Below are 17329 nucleotides of genomic sequence, written 5' to 3' on the forward strand. Positions count from 1 at the left end.
AGTAGGCAGAGAGGCAGGCATAGTGGGGGGGGGGCGGGAAGCAGGCTCCCCGCTGAGCAGAGAACCCGACGCGGGGCTTGATCCCAGCACCCTGGGATCATGATCCAAGCCAAAGGCAGAGGCTTTAACCCACTGAGCCACCCAGGCGCCCCAGCAACAATAGATCTTAAGAAAACCTAAGAATCATGTGTTTGATCATTGTATAAACCTTACTTGTTAGTTCATAAAATATTTCCACCTGCCTGCCATATAAAAAGATTTTGAGTTTTGCTGTGTTTTAATATGAGTTTCTCTAAATAATGCTGCTTCTAGGGGAGCCTGGGTGGCTCAGTGGATTATAAGCCTCTGCCTTTAGCTCAGGTCGTGGTCCAGGGTCCTGGGATTGAGCCCCGCATCGGGCTCTCTGCTCAGCGGGGAGCCTGCTTTCCCTCTCTCTCTGCCTGCCTCTCTGCCTACTTGTGATCTCTCTCTCTCTGTAAAATAAATAAATAAAATCTTTAAAAAAAAATGAATAGCGCTTCTTCTAAACCCGTACAATCCTGTGGCATGTAGATATGTGTGCGAGTGCATGTACGAAAAGCATGCAGTTGTTCTGTTGTGGTTCTTACATTTGATACCATTTACTCCTGTATCTGTTTTACTTATGAATCTGCTTTTCTCTTTAGGGAAAGAGGATGAGTATCCAAAGAAACCTTTGGGACAGCTGCCGCCTGAATCTGCTTGCATCAGTCACCTGAGCAATGGACAGAGAAGTGTGGGCAGGCCAAGTCCCCATATGAGCAGCAGAAGAGGAAGCGGCTCATCTCCTCACAAAAAGCACGAGCCTTCGCCTCTCCATGCGAGTAGGATTGGTACACCAGAACGAGTAAGGGCGCTGAGACGGAAATCAGAAGATGAAGACAGTAAAAAGCTTCAAGGTGAAGCAGATCTTCAAAGAAAACTTCCATCAGGTCCACAAGACAGCTCCAGGCAGTACAATCATGCAGCTGCTAACCAGAATAGCAACGCCACGTCCAATACCAGGAAGGAATTTGTGCCCAAGTGGAACAAACCGTCAGATACTTCAGCTATTGAAAAAACTGCCAAATACGCCATCGAAGGCAAAAATAGGTCAGGACACCCCGCACTCACAGTTTCCATCCCGAGTTCTGCTGACCCTCGGGTATCAAACGTGAGGCAAAAGATGAAGGTTTTGGATGCTGATGAAGGGAAGCGGGGCTCTAACGCGTCCCAGTACGACAACGTACCTGAAAATGACAACAGCGCTTCTATCGAAGAGGCACTGGAAAGAGCCTACTCCCAAAGTCCACGGAACGTGGTTTACTCTCACAGCCCCAGGAAGTATGTGGAGCCAAGTTCTAGTCCATCGAGAGTATCAAACAAGTTTACTTTTAAAGTGCAGCCTGCAGGTTACTCAAAATACCCACCTCCGTGGGACGGAGAGGACCGCAGGACAATGCTCCCACCGTCCTACAGTAGCCCCCCCGTCTACCACGGCAGTTCTCCCAGACACATCCCTGCGGCTAACAGCAGCTTCGCATCTCCGCCGTCTACCCAGGGGACTCAGGTGCATCCTTCCCGGAGACCTTATGGTTCGACTCTTTCAGTCAATATTTCTCCAGAGAAGTCGCCCGGCCGCCCGCTCCCGGTCGTGCTGCCCTCCAGCCGCATAGAAGTCCTTCCCATTGATCCTGGCGCCGGGGGATATGCAGGCAATCCAGAGTCGCCAAAGAATGGACAGTTCATCATTCCTCCAGTGGATTATCTGCCGGAGAACAGAAAGTGGTCGGAAGTTAGTTACACCTACAGACCCGAGACTCATGGACCGTTGTGGACTCAAGACGCTAACCGGGGCCACTTGAGCAACTTACCAAAATATTCCACCTTTCAGCACGTTCCCTTCCAGGACCACAGCCTGCCGGCGGTTTCAGTGGATAGTCCAGTGCGATACAGAACTTCCCCAGGCTTAGAAGACGCCGGCTCCTCTGGCTGTCAGTATTCAGGGCCCCCCCCTCCAGTGTACCACTACAGAAATCGGGATGGACTTTCTATTCAAGAATCAGTGTTGCTGTGAGAATTTATCTCTACTTGGTAAAGACAGGAGAACAGAAACCATTTGAAACCACATTGCTATGTTTATAATTGCCAAAGCAGTATTTTATACTATTGTAAACATCTTGGACAGGTCCGGCGTCTGCTGACACTAAGAATGCATAGGAGCCTTTCGGCCTCACGTAGATGCGGTTTGTGATGAGCATTTTTAAACTGCAGCATCACTGAACCTATGGCATTCAACACAAACATAGCAATAGCATTTAGGGCTGCACACATAATGATAATTCAGGCCTCGGTTTCAATTACATCTTCCTCCAGAACCTGAGCATTTTTGCACCATTAGCCCATCCTGGTCTGAGTAACGTTACAGAGCACGGAGAAACTCTGTAGAATACTTTCAAGGCTGTATGTAGTGTGCGTGTCTTTCAGTAGACACCAAAAAGCCTCCATGCACACACATTTGAACACAGAACTAAAGAAACGTTAAAAAAATTCATTTTAATCTACATCCATGGAATAATTTACTGTTCTTCCTTTCCTTAACTTGTCTTTCAGCCAAGTTTTTTTGTTTGTTTGTTTTTGTTTTTTTCTTTTTCTCCCTTATATTTTTCACCCCGGTCCTAGAGTGCCGTCGGGGTTTGCCCCGGCTTCGTTCGGCTCCTCTGCGGTTGCGGCCATTTTCTTTCCTTCTGAAAATTAAAGACGCTGGAGAGAAAAGCTCACCACTGAATGGTGCTTAAACACTGGGGCACGGAACAGGCTCCTTTGACACGGTTTGATAGCGGGCTTACTGCTGTGGTCGCTTCTTTCTTCTGCCCTGTAAATTCCTGCAGGCACTTACATGAGCTTTTCCTGGCACTCTTTCTTTAAAGGTGGTAATCACGGGATATTGCTGCACTAAGGCCATTAAATTATCATTGTGTAAACTTGTAAGAAATGATCCTCATTATTAGTAAGGAGTCTAAGGTTTTAATCTTTAAAAAAAATAGTGTGACTTTCATACTTCTAAAAATCTCCTTTTTTTTTTCTTTTGCAATGAGAACAAATTCAGGTTCATGGTTAAAAATTTAGCAACGTCTTTCAAAAACAGTCTATTACACTACAGTTACCAAAACACAGGGATAGTTTTAGGCATCCCCAGAAAGTCTGACTTTGTGTTTAATTGGAGAGCTTATTTTCAACATGCTTTCCTCGTGTTTGGACAAGGACCAGAGTAGAAAACCTAACACCACGGGCTCTTCTGCTTGCAGGTTGGGGCTTTAAACGTTCAAGGTACCGAAGTATGTCTTTTCAGATGAGAGTAACATTTGTTTAGCTAGTGAATGTGACAATATTTTTTATGTATATAATGAGTCTAATGTAATTTTAATCAACTTGGTAATGATGTTATTAAACAGCAAAACAAATGGCCGTGTGTTAGCAGCTCGGCTCTCTGCTGAAGCACGCACGAAACCCCGCTCTCCCTGGGCCTCCATTCAGATCCTGTGGAGGCTTACAAAGAATTGTACATCAGACGGATAGCTGAGGATGTCAGTTCCAGTTTTTCAACCATGATTCTGTGACTTGTAATAAACCAAGCTGTATAATTTAGGATATGATAGCAGCATCTGAGCTGCTCCAAAATATATATGTCAACAGTGGTAAATACTGTAGATTTATATATATAATATATATATATATGCAAAATATATATATACACACACACTATTTTCTTATGTCATCTATGACATTTTTATCTGTATACTTTTTTGGATGTGATTGTTTTTAACATGCTAAAAGTAATAAGTATATTTTGTTTTGTGTCTTTCATGTGCTTTTTTTCATATGCAGAAATGCTCTCCATCTCGGATGCTTCTAAGCTAATTTTCTTCTAATTGAGGCGATGTGCTCAGTGTTTGCCTACGTGACTTTATACATCACAGTTGTATGTTAAATGCTTTATTAATTTCTAGGAGCACTGTATTTAGAACTACATTACCTTTCCTTATTTTATCTGCCATTATTAATAGCAATAATGTATTTCCAGTCTTCCCCACTATAAAATGTAGCTCTCTGTTTGTTTTCCAAGTAGGAAAATTTAGTTGGAGCTTTTTTTTGCCACCGTACAACTTTAGTCTTTCACACTTATCTTTTGGTGAAAGATAAATAACGGAATGGTGATGAAAGATGAACTTGTATTGGTAAAGTGGGTTAACTGGGATCACCTGTATTTGGTGAGGCCCCGTGGAAGAGGCTGGTCACTGACAGCTGCGGGCACTGTGAGTACCTTGTCCTTATTCACCCCCTTCTTCACAGCGGTCTTGCCTCGCACGATGAGCACTTTGGTATGGTTTTTGTTTTTGTTTTAAAGATTTTATTTATTTATTTGACAGAGATCACAAGCAGGCAGAGAAAGAGGAGGAAGCAGGCTCCCTGCTGAGCAGAGAGCCTGATGTGGGGCTCTATCCCAGGACTCTGGGATCATGACCTGAGCTGAAGGCAGAGGCTTTAACCCACTGAGCCACCCAGATGCCCCGGTATGGTTTTTGTTTTAATATTTAGTTTGAAATGTTAGAGAGGCTACCCCCAGAGTCTCCAAGGGTTTTAAAACTTTGACTCTTTTGGGTACTAATTTTTTTTTTTTTAGCCAGATTTTTAAAAAAAAAATAGGTGTTTAAAGCTGAGAGAGATGTATATACATAAATGTAAAGTCAGATATCAAAGTATTGTAGGGGAAGAAAATAAATTATTTTTTCCTCCACCTGCTGGGTTCTCCAGCCAGGCCCTGTAAACGGTCTGACGAAAGCAGATCAACGAGAGAAAAATAGCAGCTTATTAACGGGGGCCTCCTGCATTCACATGGCGCCCAGGCCTCAGCAACTCAGGGAAGGGTCGGATGTGGGGTCGGCGCACCTAACTTAGCAGGGAGAGGGAGGAGGAGAAGGGCACTTATGGGAGAGCCCGGGACTGTTTGGAAAGATCAGTGGACCCTTAGGAGAAGTGATGGGCGGTGTGCTAGTGTGTGGCAGGGTCTGGGTGCGGCGCCTGGAGAGAGCACAGTTGCCCGCGGAGGGGATTTATGACAGCTGAATTTTGGGGGGAAGCTCTGCTTTCGGGCAGATAAGCAATTTCAGGAACTCAGATGCTTTCAGCTCAAAATCGTTCCTATGCCAAAGTGGTGTATTTTGGGGTAATGGGCCCTGATCCCCCTCAGTGGCAATGATAGAATGTTTCCTGGAAGAATTGAAAAAAAGATTGAATAGGACATTTCAGGAGAAGAAAAATAGATGTTTACAGGATGTGGTGTGATTGCTTTAACTTTTTTCATTTTAAGGAGATTCTAATACTAAATTTTATGTCATACTCAATGTAATCTTACAGTGAAGTTTTGTATTTGTCATTTCAGATCTCTCCCCCAGGGCCCATTGAAATGCAAGCACGGAAATAGTACCTCTTCAATACTTTGCTGAGATCTCCTTTCATATCCATGACTAGAGAAAAACATGCCATGCCCACAAATAGGGATTTATTCACAGAGGACCTACGGCTCAGTCTTCTGGAAATATTATTACTCTCAGTTATCTTTCCGACTCACACTTTTATTTTTAGTATGCATTTGTTTGTGGGTTAATTAAGATTACAGTTTGGGGATCTTTTTTAAAAAAAAAATCCTGTGATGGATTATAATGGATTTTAAATGTCCCTCTGTAATATGGATATTAATGCTTATCGATCAGGTGGTTTTAATAAGTCAGACTTTATTTTTTCAGTGACCCATGGTAGTGAGAATAAAAAGAAAGGACTCCACTTAACATTTAGTTATGAATTGTACTTTCAGAAGGATTTTCAGTTATCCATAAATCCAAGCCTAACTGCCACTGTTTTATACATAAGAACAATGAGGCATAAAGGAACACATTTTAGATTTCATAGGAGTGCATCTCAGCCCTTGCTACTCTTTAGTATTATCTGGGGAACTTAAAAAAGGTTCTTCTTGGTTTCTTCTTTAGGCCACTTAAATCAGAATCTCTGGGATAAAACCCAGACATCAGCTAATTATTTTTTTCCCCATTCAGCCAGCAAAACGCTTTAAAAAAAAAAAAGTCCCTCTAAATTTGATTTTGATTGTCTTAGATTCCCACTATGAACTGTCTCAAAAATTCTTAACAGATCAATTTCAGATTTAGAAACTCTGATTTCAGGTAATTTAGGAAAAATTCCACTGGAAAGATTCATGTTACCAGCCATCTCTGTAAATTTTGATGAACTACCGACAGTTCTGGAAAGCATAAATGGCTTCAAATGGAAGGTGGCATGACCCTGTACCTTCTCTCATTACTGCTTACGGTAGTGCCTCAAACGAGGTAGAGCCTTACTAAGGTTTCCATTTTCCTGGACAACCTCTGTCTTTTTCCTTAAGCGACATGCTAAAAACACACCTGAGCTATTTGTAAACCTAAGTGCATTTTCCCTATTTGAGCAGCTGAGAAAATGTGCATGGTCTGCTTATTCACCCAGCCAGGCGGCATTTTATTGAGCACCTACAATATCCTAGCTGTTTCAGGGACTGTGCTAGGCTCACGCTTCAAGATGGGAGACACATTCTTTAAGCTGTGTGCCTCGGTTCCGTTTTGGAGACATGCGCAGGTGATTATCACAGGCATGGGAAGGCCGCACCTCAGAAGGAGCAGTGGAGGCTGGCTGGGGAGTTGCTTCCATTACTGAGCCTGAGGATTAGTAGAACAGACAGACAAAGGGAAGGGAGGGCCGGGACACGGCTGCGGAGGGCATATGGCGTTAGCACCTGCATGATACGTAGGGGGGCGTTTGCTGCTGTGATGTGTGTGTGCCGATGGAGTGGAGTGTTTCACAGAGAGACTGTCTGGCAGGGGCCTTCCGTGCCATTGAACTAGACCCCGGAAGCCGGTGTTCTGTGGCCTGTTCCCGCTCGTTGGGGGATCTGTGGAGTCTAAGAGCGAGGGAGCGAGCCTGGAGGAAGTTAGGGAGACCGCAGCAAGTGTTCATGCCCAAGGTGGTACGGAATATGAGGGAAGCAGTTTCAGAGAAAAGGGGATTAACTTGACAATTACTGAGAAAAGTTAGCCCAACTTGGTAATTGTTTGAATGTCATCATGATAATCATAATAACAAAAACAGTGAATGTTACTGAGTGCTCGCTGTGTGTCCGGCCCTGTGCCGAAACACTGACCCTGCATTAACTCACTGAATTCTCAGCCTACCTCCGTGAGGGTTTTGCCCTCTAAGCCGCTGTTCATCTGGGGCAACGTGGTTGAGGCAACTGGCCCCCTGTGACGCAGCCAGCCCGCGTCAGCTGGGACTTCGGTCCACAGGGTCTAAGTCGAGACCTCTGCTTCCTCCCCAGCCCAGCAGTTTTCAGAGGCTTTGGTTTACCTGTCATACAGCTCACCCATGTTAGCATACACGTCAAGGGTTTTTTAGTAAATTTACACAGCTGCGCAACCCTTAGAGCAAACCAATTTCAGAACATTTCCATCACCTACAAAAGATCGCTTACACCCGTCAGCGATCCAGCTCCACTCCTGCCCCAAGCCTCGGGCAACCACGAAGCCGCTTCCTCTCTCTCCCTGGTTTGCCTTTTCTGGACATTTCGTACACATGGAATCAGGCAGTCTGTGGCTTTCTGCATCTGACTTCACACTTAGCGTAACACTTCTGAGGGTTCTGCGTGTCGTAGGGTGCGTGAGGAATTCCTGTTTATTGCTGCGTGGGGCTACTTCATGTTTTGTTCGTTCACTCCGCCAGTTGTAGACATGTGGGTTGTCTTTGCATGCGGCTGTGACCATTTGTGTCCAAGTCTTTGTGGGGGCATGGTTTCATTTCCCTTGGGCTGTTGCTGGCTTTTATGTAAGCTTATGTTTGACTTCTTAAGAAAGTGCCAGACTCTCTTCCAAAGTGTCTGCACCGTTTTAGATCGCCATCAACATTGTATGAGTTCGAATGTCTCCACATCCTCACCGACACGTGTTATTTTCTATTTTTTTTTTATTATAGCCATTCTAGTGAGAGCTCCTTGTGGCCTTGATTTGAATTTTTCTAAGAGCCAATGATGGTAAACTCCTTTTCATGTACTTATGGACCATTCTTGTATCTTCTTTGGGGAAATGTCTGTTCAGATCCTTTGCTCACTTTTGAATTATTTTCTTATTATTGAGTAGTAAGATTCTTAATATATTCTGGATACATGTCCTTTATAAGACATGATTTGTAAATATTTTCTCCAAGTCTGTCTTATGGTCTCTTCTGTGGTGCAAATGTTTTTAATTTTAATGAAGTCCAATTTTTTCAGTTTTTTTTCTATACGAATCATGCTTTCAGTATTTTATCTTTCTGCTTAGCCCAAGGTCACAAAGGATTTTCTCCTGTTTTATTCTCCTAAGAAGTTTCATAATTTTAGTTGTTCATGTGGGTTTATGAGCCATTTTGAATGAATTTTTGTGTATGGTGTGAGGTAAGGACCTAAATTCATGGGAATGTCATGTGTCACAGAGAGACCATGCTTTCTCCATTTGAACTGGGTGCCTTGGTACTTCTGTCAAACTCATTTGACCATATTTATAAGTGTTTATTTTAAGGTTTGAAATCAGAAAGTGTACCTCCTTCAAATTTGTTCTTTTCCAAATGTGTTTTGCTACCCTGGGTCCTTTGCATTTCTATATATGTTTTAAGATCAGCTTGTCATTGTTTGGGAAAAAAAAAAAAGACGAAAAACGGGGATTTTTTAGTAGGTGTTACTTTGACTCCATGGATCTGCCTGGGAAGAAATGCCGTCTTAACAATGTTGAGTTTTCCAAGCCGTAGACATAGTCTCTACGTCTATTTTCATCTTTAATTGCTCTTGGCAACATTTTGTGGCTTTAGTATGTCTTGCACTTCTTTTGTCCCTGAGTATTTTATTTTTCTTGCTCTCATGCATGGATTGTTTCCTGCGGAGCCCATGTGCTTCCCCGTCATTCGATACTGGCGAGGGGAGAGCAAGTGATAAGGTCGAGTTCTGCAGTGCCCAGGTTGGGTGGTGGGCCTGATCGGGGGCCCGCCATCTGATAGACAGAGCTCAGAAGAGGGAGCAGGCTCAGACTTAGTGAGAAAATGACATGTTTTGACATGTAGAATGTGAGGAATAAGGGATTGACAGATGGTGGTGTCTGACAGACAGCTGACCGTTCAGGGAGATTTGGGACTTGCTTGCCAGCACGTAGGAGGTAAAGCTGTGAGAGTGCTTGTCTAGGGAGATGAGCAAGCTAAGGATGGGGAGGTGGGGGGCGCTGACATTTAAGAGGTGCCAGAGAGAAAGGAGTGTGTGCAGGACTCTGAGGGAGCGCTCACGGATGGTTTCTGCGAGAGCTCAGCGCCCAGTGACTGACCCGTGAGCTTTGGAGCCAGACAGGCTCGAGCCTGCACTTGGCATTGGTGGTGTGATTGGGCTGTAACACAGCAACACGGTCCTCGTCCTTGGGGGGCGGTGCTCTGGTCCACCTCCTCTGTAGAAGACGACTGGTCTTCATTTTACGGAGCTGTGAGTTGAATGAGTTACTTCGTATGAAGTGTTCAGCACAGCCTTGTCACACAGTGATAATTTCAAATGTGATCTATAATCACATGCCACAACCATGTGAAGTTTAGGAACAAGAACATGGGCTTTGACGTCCTGGAGCTGAGTCTGGTGAGGAGTGCAGACATAGACCAGCCGGAACGTGAATGTGACAGAGAAGAGGGTCATGGTTGGAGGAACGAGACTTCCAGAAGGAAACGTTCGGCAGCAGGATAGCCTGGTGACTGGGACTGAAGAGAATTTGCATCTGACATCTGCTGTCATTACTCCTGCCTCACTCAGACGGCGGGGTTGGCAGACACAAGTGGGAGGCGATGTGGCTCTCTCCGGAGGCTTCCACGAGCATGGGAGGACAGGCTGAATGGGAGCTGGAGGGCCTGATGGGTAAAGGTGGGGACGGGGTCAGGAGGTACTGACACAGAAAAAAGTCATGCTAGTTGGAAATGAGCTTTGACCGTTCAAACACTCCAGCTCTTGTACAAGGCAGTCCTTGGTTTTATTCCAGTTTGCTACTTGATGTACTCATGAGTATTAAAATACCAATCACGAAACTTTCTGTAATTCTGAGTTTTCACTTTAACTTGGAGGCCAGTTGGCACGATCATTGTAAAGCCCGCTGTATCAAGAAAGCCCTTGAGTGCTGCCCGTCGCTATCCTCGACGTTGTGGAGCACTTGCTTATATCTTTCTGTCTTCCGATGAGGATGGTACAGAAGGAGTGGGCGTGCGGACGACGGAGAGGTGAGCTGCTCTCCGCTGGCTCGGAGTCGGCGATGAGCTGCGGCTCACCAAAGTCCTGTTACTCGTGAATGAGTCTCTAAGCTCTGCCACAAATCCATGGTGTGACTTGGGGCAGATCGCAAGGCCCTCTGGGACTCCGCTTCTGCTCGGTAATCTCTGGAGGTGGGGAAGGGGGGTGTGTCAAGCGTTCTGCCCCAGACACTAAGAGGAGAGTGCCTGAGGCCTCTCTGCTTTGTGCTGGGTGTCCAGTCGAATGCCAGGAGAGCAGTGGTAAGCAAGGGCCAGAGGTCCCCGCTCTCGGGGAGCAGTGTTGTGGGGAAGGCTCATGGGAATTACGTGGTTACAACAGACGGCCTGCACGTGTGGCAGTGACCCGGGAGGAGGCACGCCCAGCACACGGAGGGCCTGTGATGGTGGCAAGCAAGAAGATGAGGCTCACGGGACGCAGCGCGGCCTGACTTGGACACTGGGGGGAAAGAGGCACAGTGATGGGCAGAGGATGCCGGCACGTTACCGTGGAAGATGGCTCCGTTCTCCCGGTGCCACCCGGGGAGTCAGGAGAGCCGTGTAACCAGTACTGACCTGGGCAGCTCCGACCCTGCGGACGTTCTACGCTGTCAGCCAGTCCGCACCTGCGAGTCATGCCCTTAGTGGAGTCACCTTGGAGAAGGGAGGACAGCAGTGGCCCTGTGCATTCACAGTTTGGGGTTCATCAAATCTGCACTGTAGTTTGAGTTTGCCACTGACGAGCAGTGTGATCTTGGGCAAGTCCTGTTCCCTTTCCAGGCCTCGCTTTCTTCCACCATAATGCGTGGGCATTAGAGCGTGAACAGTCGATGGAGGTGGTCTGAGACCGCAGATCCCGGCCATGGCTGCAAGTAAGCATCACCTGGAAGCTGCCGAAAGTGTTCATGCCTGGGCCCACCCCCAGACAGTTACACTGCAATCCCCCTGGGGTGGGCCCAGGCCTTAGGGTTGCGTACCTAGAGCTCAACAAGGCAATTGTGTAGAATACACTGGAACAAAACATGCAAAAAGCAGATCGCAGAGCAAGAAAGGAGATACCACTCTCTCCAGGCCCCACCCAGCTTTCTAGCTCCCATATCCTCCTACTATACCAGGAAACCACCTGAAGATCATATTAAGGCATTTTTATTTAGAGGTTTTGAGAGGTGCAATGAAAAAACTTGGGCCTGGAAACGAACTTGGAGACGTCTCAGCATTTCCACCAGCCTTGCTGGACCTGTCTTGTGAACAAAATGGGGAAAATGAGGCATTCCCTACCAGGTTGTCCTGAAGATTAATTCAGATGACGCACTTGTCACAGTGCCTGGAACAGAGATGCTTTCGAAGTGTTCAGTGATGAATGTGTCTGGATGGGGAAAGGGCTGATACTCATATTTTAAGAGCTTTTTTTAATTTGAGACATGTACCCCCAATTGGAATGTGGGCAAAGAATATTAAACAACAAGGTCAGATAAAGAAGTCCAAAGCTATTAAACATGTTCTACATCCCCACTAATTAAGGAAATTGACATTGAAACAGTGATTGGCAAAGACAGCGGAAAGGATGTCCACGCCCTGCTGGCGCGAGGAAAATTGCATCCCCCAAACATCCCGCTTTCCAGTGTCTCCATTTACATGTTGTATCTTCAGTCCAGATGTACTACCGTGAACAAAAATACAAGTGGAAGAAATACATGTGAAAGGATATTTCTTGCACCAACATTTGTAATTGAGAAAAATGAGAAATAACTTGGGTGCCCATCAATAAAGCATGCATTAAATTTGGTATAACCACATGAAAGAATACTGTTCACCCTTTAAGGATATGCAGATGGCTTTACATGTATTGATGTGGAGAGATGTCCATGATTTACCACTCGGTGAAAACAGCTGGGAACAGTATTCACTTAGCCCTTGGCTACCTTTCCAGCTTCTGGCTACTGCTCAACTCAGCCTTGTGGTGGTGAAGGTCATGGGTGCCCTGGCCATGGCGGCTGCTCACTGTTGGTTTAGAAACCGTGGGCTCTCTAGGAGGGCCGTGGAAGTTTTGTTTGCATGAAGGCTTTAGGGCCTTTTAGGACAGACAGGGAAGAAAGGTTTAGAATGTGGGATGTAAGAATCAGTTGAAGCAAGACAGGGAGGTGAGGAGGGGCCATCACCCCTAAGAAGGGGCAGGGCTTGTCCCAGGTAGACAGGACTAGGAAGTGGGAGCAAAGCAGAACTGGGGCTACCATTTAGGCTTTTACCAAAAGTGAACATGACAAGGCTTCGGGGGGAACTCAGCAATGCGGGTCCTCAATGGAGAGGCTCTCAGACTTCTTTCCTTTCCCTTCAGCAGTGTTGTTTGCTCCTGGTCTCTGGAAGAGATGGGCAAGAAGATCACAGATGTTCCTGCCCACAGCTCGGCAGGCAGCAGGTGGTCACCGGCCAGGAGCTCGGGGTAGCCTAGGGGTGGAAGGGCACTCTTATTTCTACCTTTGAGGCTGAAGGTCAGTGATGCCCATGAGTGAACCTTAGAAAAGCAGTAATAAATTTTTCGAAAGGCAGAAATCTTAGAAATAGGAAGACCTGGAACATGGGGAGGTCAGATGTCTCATACCGTCTTCCTGCTGCACGAGTCTGTGTTGGGTTTAAGGGCTTCTATTTAAAAGCCCATCTGGGAAGCCAATCTCTTCCTCCCTGGCTGGCCCCGATGGGAAACAGTGGCCGCTGTTTGTTAGTACCAGAAAGGGATGGAGGAGGTTTTGAGCCCGGACTTGTCCCATACTTTAAATATGACTGGATGCTCTATTAGTCCAGGGTATGCTATTCCTTTGGATTTTATGGGTCAGTAGAAAATATTCCCCAAGATCTGAGACACTGTCACAGGGCTGTCCATTTTTATTTTTCCAATAGGTTTATTAAAAATACATTAAAGAATATTATAACACATATGAAAGAAGAAAGCATAAACTCAGGAAAAAAATGTTCTTTACATTGAATATATTTACCCTTGTAATATATTGATTTCTTTTTAATACCTCATTCCAAGAGGGTGAAAACTGTATGGCTCAGCTCTGATGCACACATCAGCATTTAAAGGCCACTGAATCAGTGTTTGTTTCAATCCCAGATGATATGATTAGATTGTGTGGTTTGTAGAAAATTAAATTCTTTAGCCAAGCCAGATGCTAAGCTTCTGCCCAGAATCAATATGCTATTAGAAGTCCCGGAAACTAATAAACACACCATAACTATTAATTTATGGATAGGTTGTTGGCAAATAAGCTCAGAGAAGGAATCCGGGCTTGAAACAGCTTTTGGAACACCAGATGGAGTGTGCAAGTTTAATCAGAGTCCTGAGAAGGAATCTGTGCTGTGTGAGTTAAATCGGAGATATGCCAAGAGCGTGGAGAAGTAGAACCTAATGGAAGCTGATAGAGGAAATCCTAATTCATGCAAAGAAAAGCAGGTGTTACTTTGACCATGAAGTATGTTGGTGAGAAGCAGAGACAATGGACCTCTCCCAAATCTCATCACCCGGCAGCTTCACCGGAACACGTGAGGCCAAAAGGAACCTTGCCTGAGCAAGCACACGTCCCCCATGTGTGCCTGTCAGAGCACCTCTCAATGCCCGACCACAGCCAAGCCCAAGCCCAGGAAGCCTGTCTGCGGTGGGCTCAACCCCTCACGCGCTTCCCGTTTTTGCAATGGGCAGTTCACAGGTGAAGAAACGAGCCCATAATTGTCCAGTGACTTGACCTTGAGCAAAGGACCAGAACTTACCTTTCCCCACCGTGGCTCCTTCCCACAGCAGATGGAAGGTGGACTGGGTGTGCCCTACCTGCGGCCAGAGAGCCCTCGCCCGACGGAAACCCAGCCATTTGGAGAACCAACCAACCAGCAAGCCCAGGCGCCAATGTTCATGAAACGGTATTTTGGCCCAGTTAATATGGGTGAAAATCGCTTAACATTCAAGGTTTAACTGCAGCTCCGTGTAGATTGGCCTGTGTAATGGTATCGCTAAGTCGCTCTACACTCATTCATTCAACCCAGTGTTACTGGATGCCTGCCATGTGCCCCTGGGAATAAATGCGTATCCATCAGAATAAAGTGGCATTTTGCTCACTACACTCCCAATTTAAAAAAAAAAAGACAACAAACAACCCTATTTGAAGTCTTCAATACACCCGACATATTATTGCAACAACTCGCTGCTCAGCCGCACGATCTCAAATCCTACCTGTCAAGCCCATTCGGATTATGTCTGTCTCCTGCTTTACCCACCTTCAGAGCTTCCCCACCACCGACAGATTGAACGTCCTCACTCAGCCTGGCTTTCAAGGAGCCCATGACACGGCGTCAGCTTCCTGTCCAAGCGGTCCAGAGCCCCAGCCTCCCTGGAAATGACTCAGACAATGATGCACGTGGGGGTGGCAAAGTTGGAGGTTTGGGTGAGAAGTAAGGGGCTTCAGCGGCATAAGAGATCAGCAAGACTTAGACTCCTAGCTTCGTGGACTGCTGGTTTCCAAACTCGGCAATGCCCAACTCCACAGTACCCAACAGTGGGAAGGCCACCGTCCGTGGAGCCCAGCCCACCAGCAATATTACAGAGCCTGGTCTGCCTTCAGGGCTCCCCACACCCTCCTGTCTAGTCTATGAAGCTTCGTACCTCCTCCCGCATCCGAGATTCTCCCCACTTCCGAGTCACTTCTCTTGCAGATTTTGACCTTAATATTCAATCCAGCAGCTTAGGTGTTTCGTAGACCTTGCTCTTCTTATAGTTTCAAGGTAGTTTATAGGAAAGGGTCAGCTTTAAGTTGGGAGCTGGACTGCCTCTCTATTGTCCAAATCTTTTTTTAAGATTTTATTTATTAATTTGAGAGAGAGAGCGTGCATGAGTGAGCACACATGGAGGGACAGGGAGAGGGACAAGCAGACTCCCCGCTGAACAGGGAGCCTGATGCAGGGTTGGACCCCAGGACCCCGGGGATCATGACCTGAGCCAAAGTTAGACACTCAACCGACCAAGCCACCCAGGCGCCCCAAGTCACTGATTCTTAAGTTTTTTCTTTTAATGTGCACAGAAATGCCCTGGGGATCTTGCTGAAATGTACTTTGCTCTGAGATTCCCTATCCCTTAGGAGCTCCCACCTGACGTTCATGCAGCTGGATGGACACCACACTGAGAAACAGGAAGAAGTTCAAGTTCCCGAGCCCCATTCCACCCACGCCAGAGGGCCACGCATTTGCTGGGGGCCTGAGGCCGCTGACTGGTGTGGCTCATAAAGCACACAGCCGCTGGCCTCTGCTCACGGACACCAGCGAGATGGCTGCGTGTCTTCTCCGTCCGGGTCTTTGCACACTTACAGGCCTGTAGCCTTTGGAGGCTCTGGTCTGGCTATTGGAGACGGTGCTTCTCTCTGGAAGGTGACCAGCAAGTCTTGAGAAGAAAGAGTAAACCATTGCCCTTGGGGGGTTCCTGGGGCAGCTTCCCACAAGTGAAGGAAGTACCTGGTGCCATTTCCTCCCTAACGCAAATTTTTCTTCCTTTCATCCGCACAGATAGGCCAGACCGTCCGAGCAACAGTGTCTGGGTGTGGGACAGCCAGCCCTCCTTTACTTCCGTATGTGTGTTCTACGGAAAGGAAAGATGATGCAATTCAGCTGCAGCAGGCTGTCGTTGGGAAGTCATAACCTACCTAATTCCTAAATTAAGCTATCGATTAAAGCTATGTCCATGCCAGCTGCTATGCCTGGGCCTCGTGCCGCGTGCTAGATGCCAACTCTGAGAAACCCATCCCTGCGAACCCGGAGCTTCTGACACGTTTGCCTGCAGTAAATCTTTAGTCATCGCTCTCCTGGCCGCCCCCCCACTGCTTTTTCCGAAAGTACTTTTTGAAGTTCGCATGCAGATGGGCTGCCCAGCCCCATTTGTCACGCACCCGGGGTTACAGAATGTCGGCCTCTGCCAGCAGATTGCAGCTGGGCCTTCCAAGGGCTGTGACTGCCGCAGCCCCTCTGTGGACCGTCCGGCAAGGAGCCAGTCGCCTTTCTCGGGTGGAGGCCCCGCGCTTCACCGCAGGGAGAGGCACGGCCTAGACCGCTCCAAAAGGGAAAATGGAGTCAAGGACGCGGGAAATGAGGCTTCTCTGAAGGTAAGCTCCGTGGTCGACTTCGGTTACCTAGGTGGATCTTAAATAAGCATTTGTGGAAAGAATGAATGAGTGAGAATAAGAAAAGCAAGAAGAAAAAGCTTTTGTATCAAAGCGTGGTTGTCCCCGCCAAAGGCCTCAGTTGTCCTCCTGTTTTCCTGTGTGGCTTTTGTCTGAAACCGCTGGGCTCTCTGAGACATCTGCGACGTCACCCTCCGGAGAAGGTGGAGAGCAGCTCAGCTCATGGGTCGTGGCACGTTCCTTGGATGTAGAGGGCCTCCAGCAGGTCGGGGAGCCCATGGGTCTGGTCCGTGTCAGAGCTGATGGGACCGTGACCACAGCTCCCATGCTTTCTGATGGACCAAGCTGTCGACACATCCAGGAAATGCTCACTCCACCCTGAGTGACTCAGAGACCGGCCACAGACTGTGTCAGACAGCCCCCCTAAGAACTAGCATCCCCGAGTAAGACTTGACCTCTGACTGCTCTGCTCTTCACCTTGAGCGAGCGTCGTTATCGAAGAGGTCACCTCTGCCCCACATGCAGATGGCGATGATGCCTGCGACCAGCAGGAGGGGGAGCCACAGGCTCATGGTGATTCCGCTGCCCCTGCAACCAAGTGAACCATGAAGGGAAACGTACCCAAGGGGCCGCCATCCTTCCCTCACCTACTGAAGACGTACAGAGGTTTTCGCCATCTCAGTTTAGAGACCAGGCAAGGATCCACAAGGATCAGCTTGGATTTTTCCTACATCATTTGAGGCAAAGAAACAATATGCTGTATTCCCTCCTCCTCCCCCCACGAACGCTTAATGAGCCTTTGC

At 47.1% G+C, this 17329-nt stretch overlaps 1 protein-coding gene across 3 annotated transcripts in view; it reads left to right on the forward strand.

Moving 5' to 3' along the window:
• Positions 1 to 12266, forward strand: part of USP6NL (USP6 N-terminal like) — a 178304-nt gene extending 166038 nt beyond the window's left edge. For all 3 annotated transcript variants that reach the window (XM_046011723.1, XM_046011722.1, XM_046011724.1), the window contains one exon: positions 666 to 12266. In XM_046011723.1, coding sequence (XP_045867679.1) covers positions 666 to 2074 — 1409 coding nt within the window. In that variant the 3' untranslated portion in view covers positions 2075 to 12266. The remainder of the gene's footprint in view (positions 1 to 665) is intronic.
• The last annotated feature ends 5063 nt before the right edge of the window (positions 12267 to 17329 follow it).

The sequence above is a fragment of the Meles meles genome, chromosome 7, assembly GCF_922984935.1.
Source record: "Meles meles chromosome 7, mMelMel3.1 paternal haplotype, whole genome shotgun sequence".
NCBI lineage: Eukaryota > Metazoa > Chordata > Mammalia > Carnivora > Mustelidae > Meles > Meles meles.